The 23,018-nt window shown below is 42.8% G+C and overlaps 1 protein-coding gene across 1 annotated transcript in view; it reads left to right on the forward strand.

Annotated features, from left to right (window-relative positions):
- The window catches only part of PTPRT (protein tyrosine phosphatase receptor type T), a 937,772-nt gene that overhangs the window by 750,618 nt on the left and 164,136 nt on the right, over positions 1 to 23,018 (forward strand). Inside the window, exons 13-14 of the mRNA XM_058679424.1 lie at positions 8,203 to 8,239; positions 22,460 to 22,516. Coding sequence (XP_058535407.1) covers positions 8,203 to 8,239; positions 22,460 to 22,516 — 94 coding nt within the window. The remainder of the gene's footprint in view (positions 1 to 8,202; positions 8,240 to 22,459; positions 22,517 to 23,018) is intronic.

Here is a 23,018-nt window from a genome sequence, read left to right on the forward strand (position 1 = left end):
TCACAGAAAGGGAAGGAGAGAGCAAGAAAAAGAGAGATCTTGCATCCACTGGTACACTTCACAGATGGCAGTCAGGAGCTGCTTCTTGTCTTCCATGTGAGTGGCAGGAGCCCAAGCACTCTGAGCTGTCTGCCATTGCCTTTCCCAGGACATTAGTGAGGAGCTGGATGGGAAATGGAGCAGCTAGGCTATGAACCAGCAACCATATGGGATGGCGACAGGTGGCAGCTTTACCTGCTATGCCAAATCACCAGCCCCATTTATCTTGGTTTATTTCAAAGCAGTTTCAAACTTAGAGAACAGTTTCAGGACTCATATGATGAATGTTCTACCTTCCCAGCTGGCCCATTCACTGATATTTAACACAGGTGCTTTGTTACTTCCTTTTCTTCCCCTTGCCTCTCTCTCCTCTCTTCTCCCCTCTCTGTAACTGCATTGATCCATCACTCCTTTACTCCTGAATACTTGGTTGTGAATTTACAATATAGCTACAATGCAATTCTGACTCTCGTTTCCCTGTAGATTTCCTGTCTTTCCTCGGCGTTCATGTCTCTTATCTCTTAAAAGCTGCAAGACGTTGTTGGGGGGTGGGGGCGCAGTATCATGGCAGGTTGAGTAGAACTGCTGCCTGCAACACTGGCATTCCAAATGGACACTGGTGCATGCTTCATGTCTTGGCTGCTCCCCATTCTATTCTGCTCCCCAATACTGGCCAGAGAAAACAGAGGAACATGGCCCTAGTTCTCGGACCTTGCCACCTGTGTGGGAGACCTGGTGGAATCTCCTGGCACCTGGCTTCACCCAAGCGTAGCCCAGACCTGACCATTGCTGCCCCCTGGGAAGTGTGCCAGCAGATGGAAGATCTCAAAATGAATAAATCTCCCCTTCCTTCCCTCCCTCTCCTTCAAATAAGATTAAATAAGCCTTTTGAAGGAAATGAAAGTCAATCACTTTTTAAAAAAATATTTATTTTTATTGCAAAGTCAAAGAGAGAGAGACTAAGACAAAGAGGAAGATCTTCCATCCATTGATTCACTCCCCTAGCAGCCACAGCAGCTGGAGCTGAGCTGATCCGAAGCCAGGAGACAGGAACCTCTTCTGAGTCTCCCACACAGGTGCAAAGTCCTAAGCCTTTGAGCCATCCTTGACTGCTTTCCCAGGCCACAAGCTGGAAGCTGGATGGGAAGTAGGGTCACCAGGAATAGAACCCAGCACCCATATGGGATCCTGGCATGTTCAAGGCGAGGACTTTAGCCGCTGGGCTACTGTGCTGAGCCCAAGTCAGTTACTTTTAAAAGGTTTTTGAATTGTCTGAGTTTCCTAGGTGATTAGGTCAAGTTAGGCAATTCTATCAAGGATACCACAGATGTTTGCTTCTCAATGTGTCCTATCAGGTGGTGCATAATGTGATTTTTAAACACATTTGTGATGTTTAGTCTCTCACATGTTACCCATCCAGATAACATTTCTTTGTAAAGTACACTTTGTACAGGTACACTTCTAGACATACTGTGCTTCACGAAACCTTCATTGTTCCAGTTAAGCTTTTCCTTAAAATTACCAATTCACTCAGTCGTGTTTTCCCAGTGTTAATTCTCCATTATTCCTTCAGATTCATGTGTTGACACGTACTGGAAACTTTTTCCTATTTTAATGTATTCATTTATACATACTAGAAAAAATTACAGATTCTTGTTTTAGTCAAAGTTTTATAGCTCACTCATCTCTCCTTAAGATTTATTTTTATTGTATAGATGCAGCTACAGAGAGAAGGAGAAACAGAGACAGAAAGCTCTTCCATCCGCTGTTCACTCCCCAGATGGCTGCAAAAGCCTAAAGCCAGGAGGCAGGAGCCCCTTCGTGTCTCCCACATGGTGCAGGGGCCCAAGGACTTGGATCATCCTCTGCTGCTTCTCCAGCCTGGGATGCCAGTATCCCAGGGAGAGGCTTAGCATATTCTGCCATGGTGTCAGCCACATACCATTATTCTATTTTGTTCTTAAACCAACCCTGCCAAATAGAAACCTCTGCAAGATATGCCCTTTGTCTTCTGACATTTCTTCATCAGATGTTGAAAACTTACTTTTTTAAAAGATTTGTTTATTTTTGTTAGAAAGGCAGATTTACAGAGAGAAAGATCTTCCACCTGATGGCTCACTCCCCAAGAAGCTGCAATGACCAGAGCTGAGCTGATCCAAAACCAGGAACAAGGAGCTTCTTCCAGGTCTCCCTCGTGGGTGCAGGGTCCCAAGACTTTGGGCTGTCCTCAACTGCTTTCCCAGGCCACAGGCAGGGAGCTGGATGAGAAGCGGGGCTGTTGGGATTAGAACCGGTACCCATATGGGATCGTGGTGCGTTCAAGGCAAGGATCTTAACCACTACACTATCATGCCAGGCTGTAATTATTACTTTTTAATTCTTACTGATATCCTAACTCCAGAGTAACAGCTCAGGATTCATTTGAACTTTTACTCTTCCCATATTTGTAACTACCTTATCTGACAGTGAGAAGCAAGACTTTCATCTTCCTCCATGTGTTCCCTGATCTATTCAACCTGGAATACTCAGTGTTTTCAGGGCCATTAAGCCATGGCAATTCATAAAACAAACTAATTGACTATAGTTCAATGTGTGAAAGGTCTTCAAATATTGTATGGAAAATATGTGGAGTGCACAATGCATGCATGAAAATGTCTTTTACTTCTGTTGTCCAGGAATTTTTCAAATACCCCCTTATGTTTATAGTTCTTGTAGCTTCAGGCTGAGTAAGTGCAAATTAATAAGCTCAACTTTTACTTTTTTTCCTTTTCCTTGGATATGGTTAGAAAGAAAATTTTTTCTTTACAGTTTGGGGTCCGTTTTTCTTGATCTCTCTTGATTTGGGGCTGTGTTTAAAGTGTAACATGGTTCCGCACGCTTTGTTGTGCAGAATTTTGCCTGCAGAGACGTGCTTGCCCCTCCTCGCCCCTCCTCCTCGCCCCTCCTTGCCCCTCCTCCTCGCCCCTCCTTCTCTCCATCCCTGCAGATAACCAGTGTCATTCATTTCTTCCACTTCTTTGTAACATTCTGAGATTAACATTTCTTTCATTTCCCCTTCTTGTAGGTGAAGCACAACTAGTAGCTGTATATTCCTTCATATCAGTTTATAAACAGATTTCTTACTTGTTCGTATAGCTGCAAACATTTCGCCGTGCATTTTAATTTTAGTTTACTCAATCACCCTCAGACATGGACAAAAGGGTTGCTTCTAATACTTGTCAATTGTAGCATTGTTGCAATAAAGGAGCTAAATTGAATCTAGATATAGATATAAATTGAATCTAGATATAGATACCTTCAGGATAAATTTCTAGAAAGGAATTGGTGCACGAAAAAGTAGATTAATAAGTCACTTTACTAGTTCTGGATAAAATCCCTTCCCTAACGGTTAAATTAATTTACATTGCTCTAGTAGTGTACCAGTATATCAGCCTTCCTTCAGTTTTGTTTTCCTTTCAGTATTTGTGATCTAAATTGAATTTCTGTCAAACCTATATATGACATTGTATCTCAAGAGTATCTAATTTCCTTTGTATTATTATAAATAAAATTGGTATCTTTGCCTTTACATTATTTTTATTTACCTATTTTATGTTTTACTTAATTGTCAGAATCTTCAGACCTTTGCTCATGAGTCATTTGTGTGTCAGGGATATCAGCTTGCATCTGTGGCACAGATTGCAGTTCTACCAGTTGTTCACTTTGGAGTTGCCCGCCATGTTTTTGCCACATCTAGTATAATGTAGTCAAATAAATGGACTTATTTTCTTCTGTTGCATTCAAACATGGAACCAAAGGTAAAAGGTTTTTCCTTCGTCAAGATTATCAAGAAAGTTCCCCATGTTTGCCTCGAAGTTTTATGTCGTCTTATTTTGCTTTTTTTGTTGTTGTTTACTTGTAGATTTCTGGTGTTTGGTATTGGTTTTGTGTATGCTATCAAGTATGAATCTAACTTTATTTTCTCCCCAAATGTCTGTCCAGATGTTCTAGCAACGTTTGTGTAGAAGTCTGTCTTACCCCAGTGATCTGAGATGTCACTTTTCTTGTCTTGTTCTGGAGTCTTTGCTTGGACTCGTCTGTTCGCCCACCAGCCTGTCTGCCTGTGTGTGCCACAGCGCTGCCCTGTTGCATGCAGTCTTAGCCATGATGCTTTGATATCTGAAACAAAAAGTCCTCTTGCCCAGGTTTTCTGTCTCCTCCCCTAGCTCTGGCTACAATTTCATTTTTTCATATAAATTTTAGTATCCACTAGTCCAGCTCCATAAAAAGTCTATTAGTAATTTTACTGGGATTGTATTATATTTATATATTAATTAGAGTGAACTGACATCTTCAAGATGTTGAATTATCTAATTTGAGCACAAGGGATACCTTTCTACTTTGAGTCTACTTTGGATGAGAGGTGCTGCAACATTTTGTACATAAAGATTCTGCTCGTTCTTCATAAGTGTCTCCCGGAGTACTTACAGTCTTGGATGCTGCTGGTGGAAGGGTGGCTTTGTTCCCATTGTGTCTTCTGATCATTGGTTTTGCACATGGCTGCTGTTGACTTAGTATGTAAAACATTATTATTTTATTGCATTGATATTCATATCAGTTAGAATCCCTGTTAGTTGTTGCTTTTGACACTAAAAGAGCATTCTCTGCCACCTTAATGCTCTTCTGGTTGCATTCTTGTGTGACATCGGGATCACTGTCACTGCTTGATTGAACTTTCATTCGCTCCTGTGGTTCCTCCTGTCACTGTGTCCTTGCCTTTCTTACACTGGTTTTTTTTTTTGCATGATTGATTAATGAATTACATCACAAGATCTTATTAAAGAATGTACATGTCCCTTAAGTAACATTGTTTTACACATTACCTTTACATTCAGAAGGTAATTGTGAACTAAATTGAAATCATTTTCATTAAATTATATTGAGGTAAATTTGATCAGAACTCTGCCATATACTGTATTTCATAATTTATTAATGTAATGCTTGCTGCTGTACTTTCTTTACTCTTATTGTGAAATTTCATTTGGTATTTGTGAAGATTTTGCATTTTTTTGTAATAGTAACTACATGTGCTCTCAAAAGTTTCAGTGCCCTCAATCCCCTCTTTTCCCTTCTCATTTGTCAATTTTTGTATGGTAGAAAGGAGGCAGACCCTCTTCTTGTTGTTTTTTTAAATGCCCCAGTACCTGTCTCAAGGATAAACATGTGATAAGTATGGGCTCAAGAGGAACCAGTCAGCAGCTTAGGGATGGATGCATTGTAAGGAAGTCCAGTTATAGAAAAATTCCACCAAGAAAAGGCATTGTTAGTACAGGGAGTCCAGATACAACCTTAATGGTGGGGCAGAGGAGGCTCTGTGGGGCAGTGAGAGAGCTCAAAAACCAAAGCCACCAGTCAGTGTGGGTGGGAGGGAGCACTGAAGCCACTCTCCTGCTCTCAGCCACCATCATCTCAGCTACTCATCTTTTGCACCCTTAATCTATTTTTCATACGACAGCCTCCATATTTAAAAATGTAAATCTGAACATTAATTCTTCCTGCTTAAATATCTCTTTGGTGACCTCCACTTATTCCTGAAACAGACCAAGGAATTTAAAACAATCTAAAACACTGTGCAATCTAAAATACTTTAGTAGGCTTGCCCTTTAAGCTTTGTCTTACATCAGGTAATTCATTTAGGACGGCTGCCATACCAAGCTTCCTTGTACCATGCGTTTTCCCCCTTCTAGGTCTTTCCACATTTGTTTCTGGTTGAGACAACCTTCTTTAATACTTTGTTATTCCACCTCCCACTTGTGTTTCATGACAGGTTAAATGGCCTTTGTCAACACGTTAGACCATCTGTTTTCCCACTCAACACTCTATATCATTTTCTTTTGTTTCTCCTTAATAGTGTTTATTGACATTTGTAATTATGTTAGATACTCATTTCTGAGAAAAACTGTCTGATATTTGACTCTGTCACAGTTCTACATGGTCTTCAGGAACAAGGAATAGGTATATTCTGTTTATCCCTGTAACTCAGCAAGCACTGATAGTTCCATACATATTATTTGAATAATAAAGAAACAAAATTAGGTAGACCTACTGGGTCCCAGTCCAGTTTTAGAGACAAATGTAGCCATCAACAAAAGTAACTGGGAAAGCTATGGAAAATCTCTAGGATCCAGGACTAAGTACTCATCTTCCTGAATGGGACATCCATGGGATACTAGAGTAAGAATTGCGTGTAATACGTGGTTCCCTGGGATTCTTGGTCAGATGGGTAGTACAACTTAAGTTCCTCCAGATGCAGCTTCTAAAACATGTGGTGCCTTGAGTATTTTGGTGGTGCCTTGTCAATTAAAGAGGCATCCAATAATTTCAGTGTGTAGTTGAATGAGGGGTGCATGGGTAGATGGATGAATCTAAAGTTAAATGGATTGTTGAATTGGTTACTATTGATCTTTATTCTTAAAATATAGGCCAGTTGTTCATAATTGAAAAGGCTCTATCCACATTATGTCCCAAGCTCCATCTCACATCAATCATGCCATTCTAATAAACATTATGAATAAATCAAGGTATGTTGCAATTTTTAAAGGGACACTTTCATCATTGGAGAGAAAGAAAAGGAGATACTTGTTCCAAAGGATAAGTCATGCCAACCCAATCTCCTTTCCTTCAGATAGCTCTTGAGATAAGAATTTAGTGAAATTCAGGAAACAGATGATTAGTATTTTAAATGAAAAGCAATTTTGTGGAAAAGTAAAATGTATGAGCAATTTTAACTTGTGCAATTTTTAACTTGTGCAATTGAGAATATCTTAGTACGAGGCATTTGAGATTAGTAACTAGTTCAGAAATTGTTATGAAGAGGAATGTCAATTAGAAGAGTTAGTACACAGCACAGGATTGAACTGTTGGCATTGGCAAGCTGCTGCTACATCAAGATACTGCAACAGTTCATGGAAGATGGATTTGCAAAATAAGCCTGGGATGCACAATTTTTTTCTGGTCCTTGCATGTCTGCATTCTTCAGAAAGTTCATGGAAATTATTATTATGAAGAAACCATGTATGGACTTCAAAATATTTTGCAAGCTATATTTACTTGGTGTCTCCTTTCCTCTCTCCCACACTTTCTTCCTCCAACATCCCCTCTCTCAGTCATTCTGCCTTTCTAAGAAAGTAAATACATAAGCAGAACATTGAAAAAGAATTCTCTGCTTTTTCTAATCAGTGGAGTCTGTGGGCTTTACTACTACTGTGCCACAACCTTTACTGTCCTGATTAACACATACCTGCAATGTGCAGCAGCAAACGAAGCATTAGCTTCCTGAGATTTTTTTTTTAGATGACTCACACATTTGCATCCTTTGTTTCTACTTTTATTACTTATTGCATTGATTGTTGTTGGGGGTATACTTTAGTCTGCAGGAATCTCCCCCAACCTCCAAGGACCACCTGGGAAATGGATCCCAGAAGTGAAAGCTAAGGATGATTTTCTTCATAAGCACAGTTTGCTGTAACTGAAGTCCCAGACATGACACAAAGTTATAGATCCTGTTGATATGGGGAAGAGCCAGCAGTAACCAAAGACTTTACCTAGCAAAGATTTTGTTGCCACATAAACTCATTTCATATTTTTTCAAAGTATGAGCCCGACCCCAACCAAGGTGACGAGTTGAACAAGATCACTGCAGTTGGAGTCTCCCGCAGTTCATACATACACTGGACTAGCGCTTGGTGTTCCTTCCTTGTGCACCTTCAGTGCATTCTTGTCACAGCAAAATTTCCCATGGAAGCCCTTGTTCTGTCAGCTGACTCCTGTTACTGAACAAAGCGCATAGCATAGCAAAACATGCCATTTACAGGTTGTTATTAAACCTTTTGGGTGTTGGGCAATATCTGCTTGACGTGTTTTTATAAAGCAGGAAGAGGCTTACAATGAGGTAGGAGCCAGGAAGTGAACAGAAGAACATATGTATCCAGCTTGGGAGGAAATAAAGAAATGGAATTAAAAGGCAATTCAAATGGGAGAGAAAATGGAAAAAATAAATTTTAAATTATGCCTAAAATATGCATGCATATATATGCAAATATATATGTATATTTTCCTTATGTAACAACTTTATGTAACCCACAGCTAATTAACTGGTGCCTCTTTTTTTTTTTTGATCCACAGGAAACCAAAATTAACTGTGTCCGTCTAGCTACAAAAGGTATGTTGGTCTGTCCTTGTTTGTCTGCATTTGTTCTTTAATCATTTATAAATTTTTTTCATCTAGTCACACAGCAAAATGTTAGGCAACAATGAGTAAAACTGTGCCCACAGCCTAGTGAGAGTTCGTAACGTGATTACTGGATGGCTGGAAAGACAGACAGACATATAGATAAACTAGGACATGTACCAATGGATTGATAGTATAATTTTATTGAAATTGTATGTTTTTGGTTTTTTGTGAATATTTTTCTTTGAAATGTCTTTGACCCACGTTTTGAGTTTTATACTTTATCCAGTTGTTACACAGCTTTCAAAAATGAGGTGGTTAGTGTCTGTGCCTTTAATAATGAGAACACAAACATTGCATTGTTATGTAGTTGGCATTTTCAACACTCATCCCCCCAAAATGAAGGCAACTTTGTTCAGGCTCATCACTTTTGTTTTCCTAATTATAATTGAATTGCCTCTTTCAAGTGGTCCAAGTTTCTGTTTATTTTTCTTTTTAAAAAAGCAAAATCAGTGGATGGTGTGTTATCGTTTAACCTATTACAGGGTTGAATGGTTAGAAACTAGGTTTATCTTATTGTCATAGAGTCAGTATTTTTCAAAGCACTCTCCCCATGTACAACAAAATGTGATTCTATTTCCTGCTTTTATTGGCAGAATACATAGTTGCATAAATTTCTTTCAAGACATACAAACAAGACAGTGACCCACACGTGAATCTCTATGAATATATGCCTATGTACAAATAAAAACATTTGCACATGTGGGTGGGAAGAGAGCGAGACAGAGCACGCGTAACAGAGAATGTCCAATGTTTGTATCAAATGTGCCCTGAGACCTATCATGTACGACTCTTTAATCAGTGCAACATTTGAGCACAAATCAGAAGACAGAAGCTGCAAAGGATCACTGTGATAAGAAGTCACCCTGATTTCATATAAGTCATAGAGGTTGGCATGTCCCTAACTTGTTCTCTCTCAGAAATTCAGGCTGCTGGACAGAAAGAGATAAAATACTCTCTGTGAGGCAAGGAGAATTGATGGCCTGCAAACAGAAGTGACACAAATCACAGTCCTTGGCAGACTCTCCCACTGAAGAAAACAGATCATGGAGAAGAATGCCATCAGTTGGGTAGCACCAGGGCTCTGGACAGTAACCAGGACAGCAGGGTATCTACAGCATCCTGTTTAAACAGGCGTCTGAAGAGGGAATGAAATGTACAGAGAAGCTTCTTCACTAGGGTATCTCATGACCCCAATAGCTTTTGACCTGCAGGCAAAGGAGAGGTCGAAACCCATGCCATCCATGAGTTGCGTGGGTTTCTATAGATACTGTGTACTGTAAGCCTTCCCAAAGCAGTGTTTTTCTGAACAAAAATTGGGAACCTCTGATCTCACAGACAGCAGGTACAATGGGGATTAATATATGAATACCTGAAGCTGTACTTTTCTGAAAATTCTGGATCCATGGTCGTTAGAGATAGAGGTTCCTCGTTCTGAATTTCTCTGGAGTGGGTACCATTACATATAGAATTGGGGTGGTATGTGAAGAACTAGAGCAGAAGAGCTCTACCTCTGTTTAGCGTAAGGGTTCCTCCTCCTATTTGATCCTCAGGTTACCATCTTCAGTGGAGTGTGAACACCTGTGGGTGTGCAGAAGGGTGGGAATGCATGGATGACTGTGAACGCTCTGCTGGCCAAGTCAAAGTAGTTCTGGGAGATCAGGACACTGCAGATTCCAGGTAGCCACACTTTACTTTCCAGGACAAAGAGAAGCAGCACTTCACCCTAAAGAAATGAAGTACCAGTAGAAACTGGAGATGGAACAGAGAGAGCTAGGTAATGCAGGATGTCTATCTGCCAGGGTTCAGGGGTTAGTGCCTCTCAACACCACATCAAGTCAGAGGGATGCTTTAGGAAAGCAGAGATGCAGCAACGAAAGAGACCTGTATGCAGTCAGTGTCTGTGCCATGCCAGGCCCCCTGCTCAAAGGATACTCATCACAGAGAATCATCTGAATCCATGCCTTGCCAATGAGAAGTCTGAATCAAGGCTTAAAGGCTGTGAAATCAACATCTGATATATCTGTTCTCTTCTAACTGCATCAAATTCCCTCTTGACATGCTTGATGAAAACAGTATTCCCTTTAATAAGGAGGAGCTAAGAACCCTTTAGGTGCAATGGGTTGGTATATGGAATCCTAGAGATGGATCACCAGTCTCTCCTCTAGCTCTTCCGTTTTTCTGTCACCATGGTGGGTTCTTCATGGATCCACTGGCAGATATCCAATCCCAAGATGTGATCACCTGTCAGAATCAACACCAGTGCTATGGTGATGAAACATCTGAATGCTTTCCTGTCCTTTACCTGAACGGTCCAACTGGTATCTGTGGCCAGCTGTATGGATCCCAGGGAATAGGACAGTTGGGCACTTGGGACACCTCCAAGCATTCATTTGGATTCATTGCATCTCCGTTCCTAGTGCAGTCTCTCTTGGTGAGATGCTTATCTGGCTCTAGAGTGTGCTAGAACCCTCACTTCTCTCCAGTGCCTCTGTTGCTGACTCTTACTGCTATCGGGGGCTTCCCAGTTTGAAGGATTGTAAAGCAAGCAACTGAACTGGTTTCCTATGACTACTGTATCCATGTCATGTAAACTGATTGGCTTAAAAAATACGTTATTGTGTCACAGTGATAGAGGTCAAATGTCAGAAACCAAGTGTCAGTAGCATTGGTTCCTCCTGAGGACTGTGAGGAAGAATCAATTCTGTTTCTTCCTCCTAGCTTCTGGTGGTTTGCTGGTGATCTTTGCTATTCCCCAGCTTGCAGTAGGATCACACTGATCTCTGTCTTAGCTTTGCATGTCTCTTCCCCATGTCCACATCTGTATCCACTTGCTTCTTTTTATAATAATTCTAGTCACACTGGATTAGGGGGTATATCTTGCTCCAGCATGCCCTAACTTAATTGCTTCTACAAGGACCCCCTTACCACTGAGGGTTAAGAGTAAAACATAAAAATTAGGGAGGAGGGCAGGGCTTGACTAAAATCCAACCTGTAACAGGACCTGTGCACATAGCAGCAGTGTCTGTGTGGTCACAGTGGAGTCTCTGGGTATCACCATTCACAGTGTGAGCCTCAGGGATGTTACATGTATATAAGATGCAGGAACCAGCTTGGCTAGAAGGGGTCCCAGAGGTAGGCTGAGGTTCACTCCTTTCTGTGGCAGAAGCTATGTGAGGCTATTTCGGGTAAGGGCGTCACATGCTCTATAGAAGAGACCTTGAGCAGGAGGCGAGCATGGTCAGCTGGTCCTGCACACACATGCTGACCCGGTGGCAACAGGACTGATCTCTGGCCTCATGTGGTAGTGAAGCATTGTATGTTGGCCCTAACAGTGCCAGGGACCCGGGGACAGACACTTTTGCCTGAGAGATGCTCAAATGAGGAGCACTTCAACTTCATCAATCAACATTTTCAGTAATTTCTTCAATTTTCCACAGCAAGATGTTCTTGGCACATAGCTTGACACTTGAAACATACTTGTCGAAATGAGTACATGTGTTCAACATCAGCATCTCTGCTCAGTCACCCTAAAACTTGGCTGCAGGGTCTGTTTCATCTCTGTCTAGTCACCCACAAAACACTTTTGAACACACCTTGTGCCTGTGATCTGCTGGGTAGACTTTTCTTGTTTATTCTACAGAGGACAAAACACCCTATTTGCTTATCTTTGGAGTGTAAATATTTCCCACTGTGTCTGGTTTCAGGTTTACAGTGGTGTAAGAGAGCACACACACACACACACTCACAAATACACACCAACTGTTTGGCAATTAGCTCTAGAAACTGAACAAGGTGGCAAAGATGTATACCCTCTGCTTTGCTTTAAGGATCAAATCCTATTGTCACGTAAAAGTTATTTGTTACCTGCAATAGCATTTTGGGAAAAAATGGTTGTTACTCTTACTGATGACTAGTATTTCCTTCCATGTACTGAGCTTCTTTAGCCCTCTGATAGAACTGTGGGTTTCCCAGTAGACATGGCTTCTGTCCTCTACGGTAACTATATCTAGTGTGGGAACAAACGCTAAGTAGATGGTTATAACTGATAGTGATACAGTTGTGTTCATCATCCTTCTGGTATGGTGTACTGCATGGGGACCGAAGCAGCCATGTGCCAGATTCCTAGGCCCCTGGTGTGTAGGTGTTCATGTGATCCCTGTTCACTTGGGTGGTTTAGAAGACTGCATGCCTCCCGATCCCTTCTCAGCTAACATTGGGAATTAACTTAGGACCCAGAGCAAGGGTGCAATTGAGTCAGAAGCTCCAATGGCAAGAGGATTCATGTCCCTAGCCCCATGTGAGGAGCCAGGACTCTGTATATGCAGAAGACGTCTAGAGTAGATTCACATATCACAGCGGGGCGGGGGGTGTAAAGAGAAGCATCAGTTTTGTTGTAGTTCAAGGCAGACCTTGACATCCAGAGCACAGCTATGAGACTGGGGGGAGCTGGTATCTGCTGGTAATAGCATTGATTGTGTAATCAGGACAGACTCACCTATAAAACTTTAAGGCCAGTCTTTCACTGGTGGGGGCTGTGATCCCTGCCATGAACTCACATTCACTTTCACCTTGTTTCTCAGTGAAGACTTGGAATGAGAGTTCAGTCATAAACAGGGGCTGGAATTGATCTACAAACGGTCAGATGGGGCCTTGTCTGCAGGACAGGCTTCCTTGAAGCAGAGCTGAGGCAGAGATTTGGATCCACATGATGGAGGGAGGGATCTCAGGAAGATCTGTGAGTGAGAGAAGGAAGTGGAACAAAGCGTGGGGAGAAATGGACCAGGAGCCTCTCCTTAGGTGAAGTCAAATACAGACAAGATCTGAGTGGCGTGCTAATGGCTCTAACCTTTGCTGCCTTGAGATGAGCAGCTCGGGGTTTGTGTCTCCTCCCCAGGCCCATCAGGCTTTCACATCTGTCCCCTTTTTGCCCTTCCCTTCCAGTCTCAGGAGATCTCAGAGAAGTGGCACCCCAGGCCTTGGCCAGGTCTCGTGAGAAAGCCACAGGCATAAGCCCTTAACCACAGTAGTCTCAGTGGTTACAGCACACAAACCCAAGAGGTGATGAGCTGAGTGTGGTACCAACAGGGACATTGGGACATTCATGCCTTGGTCTGAGGTACAACAAAAGTCTAATGAAATTGTCTCAAATCCAGGAGCTAATGAACACTGCAAAATTCTTTTCATAGTCCACGCAAACCCTGGGTATAAATTTGCTCAGAGCAGGAGTGAGGAAACCATAGCCAATGAGTAAATAAGCAGTAAGTGTTGGTTTGCAAAGAAGATGTTACCCAGTCTTTGAAGGGAGAACTGTAGAGAGTTAAGGAGGGAGCGAAAAAGCATCCATTTTTAAATGAGGTTTTGTACTTCTCATTAAAACTGGAAGTGCAGGAAAGGGCAAAGAAAGGGGGAAAAAGCATTCAGATCCATTCAGCAGTGTTTGTCCGACATTTGGAAGGCAAGGGAGGAGCTCCACCTCTGCCTCAGGTTGAAGATGGAAACTAAGCATGTTCATGTGCATACATAATTGTGGGGAAGATAAAGCCTCTAAGAGCTTGCGTAAGGCACGTAGACCTCAGAAGTGTTGGAGCTCAAGAAGAGAAAACAAGCTTCCCAGTGTAAGATGTATTATCCCATCTGATAGAAGATATACATCATCAGCTGCAGCTGATGATGGAGCTGATGATGGAGCTGATGAGGGAGCTGATGAGGGAGCTGATGAGGGAGCTGATGAGGGAGCTGATGAGGGAGCTTCTGGCTGGGACAGAGGAAATCAAGAACAGATTTGTCTCTGATGGAGTCGCTCAGGTCTGGAACCACACCAGGGCATTCGTCTTTGGGAGTCTGATGCCCAGTTCCATCAAAACTCTTACCCACTCTGTCTCCGGGTTGTCTAACTCTTCCCCTACCTCCCTCCATATACCCAGCCATCTGTTCATCTTTCTGCTTTCTCTTGCCCGTGGGCCTGCTGTCACCAGGCTTGTCTCTGTGATCTGAGTCTCGCAAACCTCAAGCCTCCCGCGGACTTTCCATCCTTTTCACTGCTCTCCTTTCAGCCCTTCAGATGCATGAAGTCCCTCCTAACCTCAGGGCCTTCACTGCTCCTGGCCCCTCTATCTAAAGTCCTTAGACTGCTAGACATGTCCTTCACAGATCAGCATCTAGACAACAGTTCCAATGTTACTTCTTCAGAAAACCAACCTGAGCTTTTGTCTGTCATAAATCCCCAATGTTTCCCATTCCTCTTTATGTTCTGGTCTTTCCTTCATAGCACATGTCACAACTTACAGCCATATAGGGACTTTTTTTGGCCGAACTATATAATATATGATTCCGTGCTAGACTGGAAGTCCTGGAAGTCCAGGACTGTTCCTATTTTGAGCACTGTTGTGTCTCAGATATTAGTGCACATTCATCCTCAAGAAAAAAAATATGCCGGATTTACACATTGATGAAGGGGCATGAATGGATCTTCATGGATGGATGAATGGGTGAACCAATGGATAGATGGGTGCTTTACTGAATGATGGATCAATGGGTGCACAGATGCTTCAGTCAACCAGTAGGTCAATCGATGGATAGATGGATAGAGGGCCAGTCTTTATCCTTCCATGATTTTATTTTTTTCAACGCAAGCTCCCTGTCAGGGCTATCCTCTTGGAAGGTAGGAGTAAACATACTGTAGGTACAGGATGAATTGTAGCACCTGTACCCCTCAGTAACTAAAAGCACAGCCAATCTCTGCTTGGGTACCTGCTGTCACAAGAATCTCACAATTCCCTTAGTGATTTGTGGTCACTTCCATATACTTCCATTGGATAAAACCCAATATTATGCATTCAAGTTGGCCCATTAGTTTTGCCTATCAGTACTTGAGACATCCAGATCTTACCATTTCTCCTTCTAGAAAATAAAATTGGCCGCTTTATTCAGCTCCCCTTGCCTTGGTCGGAGCCAAGCAGGTACCTGCTTGCTTTCTTCCTGTTGTTGGTTGAAACCACTCTGGCCACCAGCAGGCAGCCTCACTCTTGTCTCTGGCACTAACCTTCAAGGGAACACAGCTGGCTCTCCAGACTCCCTGCTGGGTGCACTGGAGTGGCAGTTAGAAAAATCAGCTTTGATTTGATTTGCAAACAGAGCCGAGTCATTGAGACAAAATAAATCCAAAAACCCATGAAGCCATTTGCGAGTTGCTTTGCAGAAGACAGCCACAGTTTTAATCTAGTAAACACTTGCTAACGATCCCATTAAAACAACCCCCTTGGAGTAGGTGCTGAAAGCTGAACTTCTGAATAATGAAGCATGAGATAAGGGGTCGGTGTTACCAATAGCTCTGTTCTCCCGGATGGTACTAATGGAATAAAACCATTGTCCCAACAGCAATAGGCAAAAGGTATGGCTGATGCTCTTCTGTAAATAGGCCTTCTTTTTCTAAGAGCTAAACCTGAAGTAAAGTATTCCATCCAGCATATTTCTCTCCTATCCCCATAATGGCTTCACACTCCTGCAGGGACTGGCAGACAATAAGTAGTCATTCGCCAGTGAGATGTCCTCATTGTACAGGTGCTAAGATTGGGGCACATTCTGGGGAGCGTTGTGTTGTCCATGGCCTCCTTACCCATAGAGTACAAGCCACAGGAGTGGAGATGTGCGGATCATCCACTAGGAAACCCTCACCCCACAGTGATCTAATTCTGTAGGGAAGATTGTGTCGTATCAAGATGTAAAGCTTCCTTGAGATGCTGCATGGAATATTAACAAATGAATTATGCTTACACTCAAATCCTGACTCCAAAACTTTGACCATGGACAAATATTTAGCGTCACTTTCAAAATTGGGATTGTGAATTCCTTCTACTAAGAGCTCAGGAAGATAATAGATGATAAGCAATGAACTTCCTTCCTTCTCCATTATCGCGTGTGAGACCTGGGAAGCCAGACCTACTAAATGCAGGTCCGTTCTCTTGAGGACAAACGTCAGAGCCCCAGGCGCCAGTCATTTCTTCTACAATGCTCTATATCATCCATTGTTGAAAAGACTCAAGCAGATAGAAAGCAGAGAAGCAGAGGAGAAAGGCCTGATTCTGGCCCAGCTTTCAGCACTAGGTTACTTTAAGATCCTGTCAAACAGTAACGGATTTCTGCTGATCATATGTAACACGTGTCAATAGGAATTTGCTTTTACATTTGCTAGCCTTGGGTGATGGCCTTGTCTTTTCCTCACCATCTGCTCACCAATTTCAAGAGGAATCCAGGACCATACCAGGCCCAAATCTAGCTATGGAAGTTAGAGTGGGGTCCATATGGAAGAACTGGTTGTGAGAGGAACAGTGATAGTGAAATAGTCTGTTGGAAAACTCCCGATTGTTGTTTCACCTTTATAAATAGTCTCAAACTTTTAGAGGAGAACGGTCAGCATATTTGGTGGGTTGGGGTGAGGCAGTGCTATCGTTCTATACCACGTCCAGCAGGATAACTTTTGCAGGCTGAGAATCTGAACTTCAGTGGCCTCTTTTGGTCTCACCCAATGTCTTCTAAATCCTAAAAGACTAATGTCATACTATAGATCTTTCTGAAAGTGTTTTGAGTGCCAGAAAGAGCTATATCAAAAGAGCACCATAAAAACAAACTAAAATTGCCTTTAAAGATACCAGTGCTTTGTTTAACGTGTTCTTTACTACAATAGCAGGCAGAACTCCCTAGTCTGCTTCTGTCCTTTCCCCACATCCTCCTCTGGATTTTCTCAAGCTACATCCCCTCCACACACACACACACACACACACACACACACACACACACACACACATCCTATTCTCCCCTACCATCCTCAGGAAGACAAAAGCTGATGCAATGAAATCCAGGAATAACAGCCCAGATCAGCTCTCACTCTTGTAGTGTGTACCTGGGGAGTCCCACCCTATCCCTCTAAATTAGAAAATGAAAATTACCTACCAAGCACTCGAGACTTCTGCCTTTAACTCAGATCTGTTACTGAGCACTTTTCATCTTACAAAGGGAAAAGGAGGAGTTTTGTAATTCAAGAGTTAGAGAATTGAAAAATTTGGTATCACCTAGGCATAAAGTTGAGAAATGAAGCATTCAATCCCAACTAATAAGATCTTAACACTGTGTTCCAGTGAGAGTAACCTAGGTTGACAAAAATTCACACAGGGCTCTGTGTGCTGGCGTGATATTATGATGTGTGGTAGAAGTACAGGTCGACATGCATTCCTTAATGAAATGGCAACCAATATTATTATCCCTTCTCAAAAAAAATCATGCCATTTTGGCTCTGTGGGTTTCAATAAAAAGCTCCAGGTCCCTAAGAATTGTATTTCGTGTCTGATCTCAAGGCATGATTTTGGATTTTTTCATCATAATATAAGAATAGCTATGTGAGAGACGATGGACCCTGTCTTCTATTTCTTCCCCTCTTCACATAGCCATTTTCAAATACTCATTTGTAATATTATTTTGAGAGTGTGGTCGTCTTAGGCCTCTGTTTGCTGGTATCTGAGTTAAGACTTGAATCTGGAGCAGGAGCTGAGATAGCTCTAGAAGCCCACAACTTTCTTCACTTCCACAACATATTGAAGTTAATAAACCAAGAAATTAGTTTATCTTCAAGGCTGTCTGCTCCAAGGCCATCTGTAGCCCAGCAGTACCTCACTGCATTCAACATTCATTTCTTTAGACAAGAAAGAACTCAGGAAGGAAGTTGCTAGCACTCCACATCATTTTTTCAGTATGTATTTATTTATTATTTATTGGAAAGGCAGATTTACAGAAAGGCGGAGAGACTGAGAAAGATTCGCTATCCACTGGTTTACTCCCCAAATGGCCAGAACAGCCTGCAGTGAGGAGCCTCTTCTAGGTCTCCCGTGTGGGTGCAGGGTCCCAAGACTTTGGACCACTGTCCACTCTTTCCCAGGCCAAAAGCAGGGAGCTGGATGGGAAGTGGAACAGCTGGAACATGAACCGGCTCCCGTATGGGTTGTACTCCACAGGGCAGGAAGATATTCTGTTGAACTAATAGTTCCTGCACTCTACTTTCTTTTTTTAAGATTTATTTATTTTTATTAGAAAGGCAGATCAGATTTACAGCGAGAAAGAGAGACAGAGAAAGGTCTTTAATCTGCTGGTTCACTACCAAAATGGTCACAGTGGCCAGAGCTGAACCGATCTGAAACCAGGAGCCAGGAGCCTCTTCCAGGCCTCTCACCGTCAGGTGCTGGGTCCCAAGGGTTTGGACCTTCTTCTGCTGCTTTCCTGGGCCACAAGCAGGTATCTGGGTGGGAAGTGGAGCAGCCAAAATATTAGCTGGCACCCATGTGGGACGCCAGCACTTGGAGGTGAATGATTAGCCAGTGAGCCACTGGGCTGGCCCCTGCACTCCACATTCTTACTTTCATGGTCTCAATATTCCCAGTCACAAATGCATAGCACAGAATGTGGCTGAGAAGCTTCAGTAAGAGGAAGGTCATGAGTCTTGCTGCTGCTGCAAAAAACAAAAATCATGCCTGGAATATTTGATGAGAGGAAGAAGACATCTATCTCTTCTCTAACTGGATAAGTCAAGATAGACTAGGCTCTGCTGCAATAACAAATCGGTCCCAAAAATCTCATTAGCTTAATATCACAAGGGCTTATTTGTTGTCTGTCTAGAATATAAGTATGGCCTCAAAGACACCAGGGTAGAGGAAGAAAAACCCCAAGGGCAATAACTAGGATCTTAAATACTTCACTTGGAAGTGACTCATGCCTTTTATGGCCTTGATGGGAATTAGTCACATGACACCTGACTACAGGTTGACTTACAAGCACTGGTCCTCTCCAGGATGATGGACCTCGCATAGAAGGCCTCTTCCTATTTCTGTTTACTTCATATTCTGCTGAGACTCGTAATCTGCCCGTAGCTACTCAGCTGCCTCTCCACCCACTAGCAACCTCTTCTCATGCCCATCCCTGCATATGTCCAAATATTCGTCTTTTCCATCTCCTGGCAAGTGAGCATGACTGCCAAGTGCCACATGGGCTGTGGTCCTGGAAGAGACATGAGAAAGGAGAACACCTTTTCTTGGCCTGCCAGCCCAATAAAGGCTTTAGCTACTCTCTATTTAATCCTGATAATAATGTCAGTATAAAACTAGTGTTACCCTCCCCCCTGCTTTACAAGTGGGAAAAGGCATGAACTTAGAAATGTTTATTATTATACAAGTGGCACAGTTACTAAGTACAGAATACTGAGCCAATTTCACATACTCATAGTTTTCAGTAAATATTTATTCAATGCAATTTAGTGTTAAAAAAGTGTCCCTCATTTCCCAAGAGTTTAAAAAGTTCATTTTTGCCTGAACCTAATGAGCTATAAAATTCTGAATATAATTCTTGCCTTATCATAAGTACTGAACAGCCAGCAGCTAATGGAAGAGTTGACCAATAGATCTATTAATCCAGGATGATAAGAGCTATGGTAAAGATAAATTCAGGGCATCACTGGAACACAGACAAGGGAAATGTAAACTAACCCTCTCATGGTGTGTGGTCCCTGAGACAAGCTTCGATAGAAGAATGGCAGTTATCATGTTGAAGAAGGTTGGAGAGGAAGGCAGAAAGCCACCCTGAGGTCGTAGACGCACGAATCGCTGATAGCGAGTTAGCTTACTGCTGAACATGAATGGGATGAAGGCGCAGGAATGGTGACTAGCATGTCACTATCGCCAGGTGAACTGACGAACAGTCAAGGTTATGCTGACGGTGGCAGGACCAGCTCCGCAGGACTCTGCAGGGTTCCATAGTAGATCAAGGAATGATGTCCAGAGACTGTGGGAGTTCCTGGGCTCATGAACTGCAGTTTCTGGTGAAGGGACACCATGACCGCAGCGTAGACAGTGGACAGCGACGGAGGGACTGAGACCGCCAAGGCTGCAGAACGCAAGACCTGTTTGGGAGCTGCTGGCAGAAGCCGAGCAGGGACGGTGATTCATCTCTTCTCTCATGCCTTCTGTTTCTTGTTCTGAAGCAAGGCCAGGGAGCCTTATCTTCTCTACCTCAAAATGTTCAGGGGAAAAAAAAAGATTTTAAAAAATAGCCACTCAGAATAGAGGTTAGCAGAGTTTTCCATAAACGGCTGGATAGTAAATATTTTCAGCCTTGCAGACCTTATGTTCTCTGTCACAGCAGCTCAATTTTTGTCATTGTAGCACAAAAGCTGCCATAGATAATGCATCTAAAAGCGAGTCCATCTGTGTCCCTATAAAACTTTGCTTATAGACATCAGAGTTTGCATTTTATATCATTGTCATGTGTCACAAAATATTACTCTTCTTTTTTTACCTAATTATGGAAAAATGGAAAAGCTATTCCTAGCCACATAGAACACAGTCGGAGCTAGATTTGGCCTCCAAATCTGTGGTGTGTTGACCTCCCACTTTCTGCTTTGAAAATGCCAAGCTCCCTGGACCGTCAAGGGAGGAGTAGTACAATCCCCGTAAGCTGGTGATTAAATCGTATGGTATGACTGCTGGTCAAGTTCCCCATTGTGATGCTTTAAGATGATGTATCTTCTATTCAGCAGTTGCATAAGGATGCTGTGTTGGATAAAAACTCTGAGCATTGGTGGGTGAGTCATGAGATAAGCTTGCAGGCTCTGTCCAAGCAAATGGTATCTTCCAACCCTATGTATCCAGTTCTGTAGAGATGCAAGTGGGTGGCTTAAAACAGCTGGAATGTGGAAGCAAGGTAAACCAGGGGCCCAGCGCAATGGCTCAGTGGCTAAATCCTTCCCTTGCATGCACCGGGATCCCTTTTGGATACCAGTTCATATTCTGGCTGCTCAACTTTCCATTCAGTTCCCTGCCTGTGGCCTGGGAGAGTCCCAAAGCTTTAGGACTCTTCACCCATGTGGGAGACCTGTAAAAGGCTTCTGGCTCCCGGCTTTGGATCAGTGCAGCCCTGACCTTCGCAGCCACTTGCAGAGTAAACTAGCAGGTGAAAGAGCACAGCCTTTTCCAGTTACTAGTTTTATGACCTTGCACAAGTTTTATGAATTTTCCTGACTTAATATCTCTTCATTTACTCTCATTATGTCTCAACAAATATGGAGTGAGTACTTACTGTGTGTTAGGTATAATACAAGATCACAGGAGTACACTCATGAATGAGACACCTCCAGGGACACTCAAGAATTCATGAGAAGTTATTGATACAGTGTGTTGAGTTCATGGCAGCTGGAAGTGGAAGATCACGGTGTGAAAAAGGAGCAGTTGTCCCAGATTCACTGAAATGTGAATGCCCCCCCCCCCCAGAATGAAAGGATACTAAATACCTGCAGGATTAGCAATTGTCTGCTAGGGGAGGAAGCAGGAGCAAGTGTGTCTCATGCAGTGACCAACCTACATTGGGCTTGTGGGCTGGGAAGTAGGCAGAACTGATGAGTTGGAAGGCTGCTTGTTGTGCTTGGGAAAGAGTCAGGTTTGGTCATGGGATGGTAAGAGATGAGAACAAAGTCTGGCAGGGGAGTTATTGCTGAGGATATGTGAGCTGGGATAAGGGATTTGAAAGGTATCCTGAGGACCATGAGGACACTGATGCGTTTCAACTAAAGGGTGGAGAGTAGGTTGAAGGAGAGCAAGAAGGGAGGTGGGCAGACCAGATGGAAGGCTATGTAATGATACAAGAATGGTTTGAATTAAGTAGGAATGACATTCAGAAAAGGAGATAACTTCAGAGTATTTCTGAGAGTCCAGTGATTGAGCAGAAGTGAGCAGTCAGGAGAAGGGAAGAGAAAGGGGTGACTAAGAAACTACATGGGTGGCACAACTAAAGAGGGGAGGAGAGAGTAGAGGAGATGAACTTTGTGTGAGGCAATGGCAGGTTCATTTACCATCATGGTGACCTTTCTGAGCTTTTTGAATCCTTTATGACATTGTGTGAAACACCTAGCAGAGTACCTGGCATTCTGCAGGTGCTATCATTTTAAAGATCTATTTCACGCCCTATTTAGTTAGAGCATGATGTTCTTTTGCTGTTTAGTGTGAGCTCTTCAGAGCCACAAATATTACAGTTTTGTTTTTTCGTACCACACGTTTTCATGTGTTTCTTTTTCTCCTCTTCTGCATGCTGCCTGGGGACTGGCTTCCTTGTGGTCAGCACCAATGGGCAGCGCCCAGGTGACCCCGGGGACTCCACTCTGCCTCCTCACTACAGGTGACCACCAGAGCCCTGGGTGGGTGGGAAGGGAGTGAGAGTGGCTCATACTCAGTGAGTCCTCCTGGCCAAGTGCACCAAAGAGGAACTGGCGGTCCCTCCATGCTACCCATTCATTCACCAACAAGCCCATCCATCCCTCTATGCATTCACCCTCTCTTCCATTTATCCATTGTACTGATGCCTACTGAGAGCCTATGATGTGCCAGCAATTGTGCAATCACTGACAGACAAAATTACGAACAAGGGAAGACCTGTTTCTGTGCCTTTTCCTGAGGGGAAGTAGTCACTGATCAAAAAAATTACATCAATAAATGTTCAACTGTGAGTGTTGCTATACATGGGAGAGTTGTAAGATATTCAAACTAGAATAAAATAAAACAAATGGAACTAAGGGAGTAACTCACAGGGAAAGTGATAACTGAGATGTGGGCTAAGGTTGGAAGAAGTTGGCCTACCAAATCTGTGGTAAGGAAATCCACAGAGGTGGCTGTAGGATGGC

The sequence above is a fragment of the Ochotona princeps genome, chromosome 22 (assembly GCF_030435755.1).
Source record: "Ochotona princeps isolate mOchPri1 chromosome 22, mOchPri1.hap1, whole genome shotgun sequence".
In the NCBI taxonomy this organism is placed as follows: Eukaryota; Metazoa; Chordata; class Mammalia; order Lagomorpha; family Ochotonidae; genus Ochotona; species Ochotona princeps.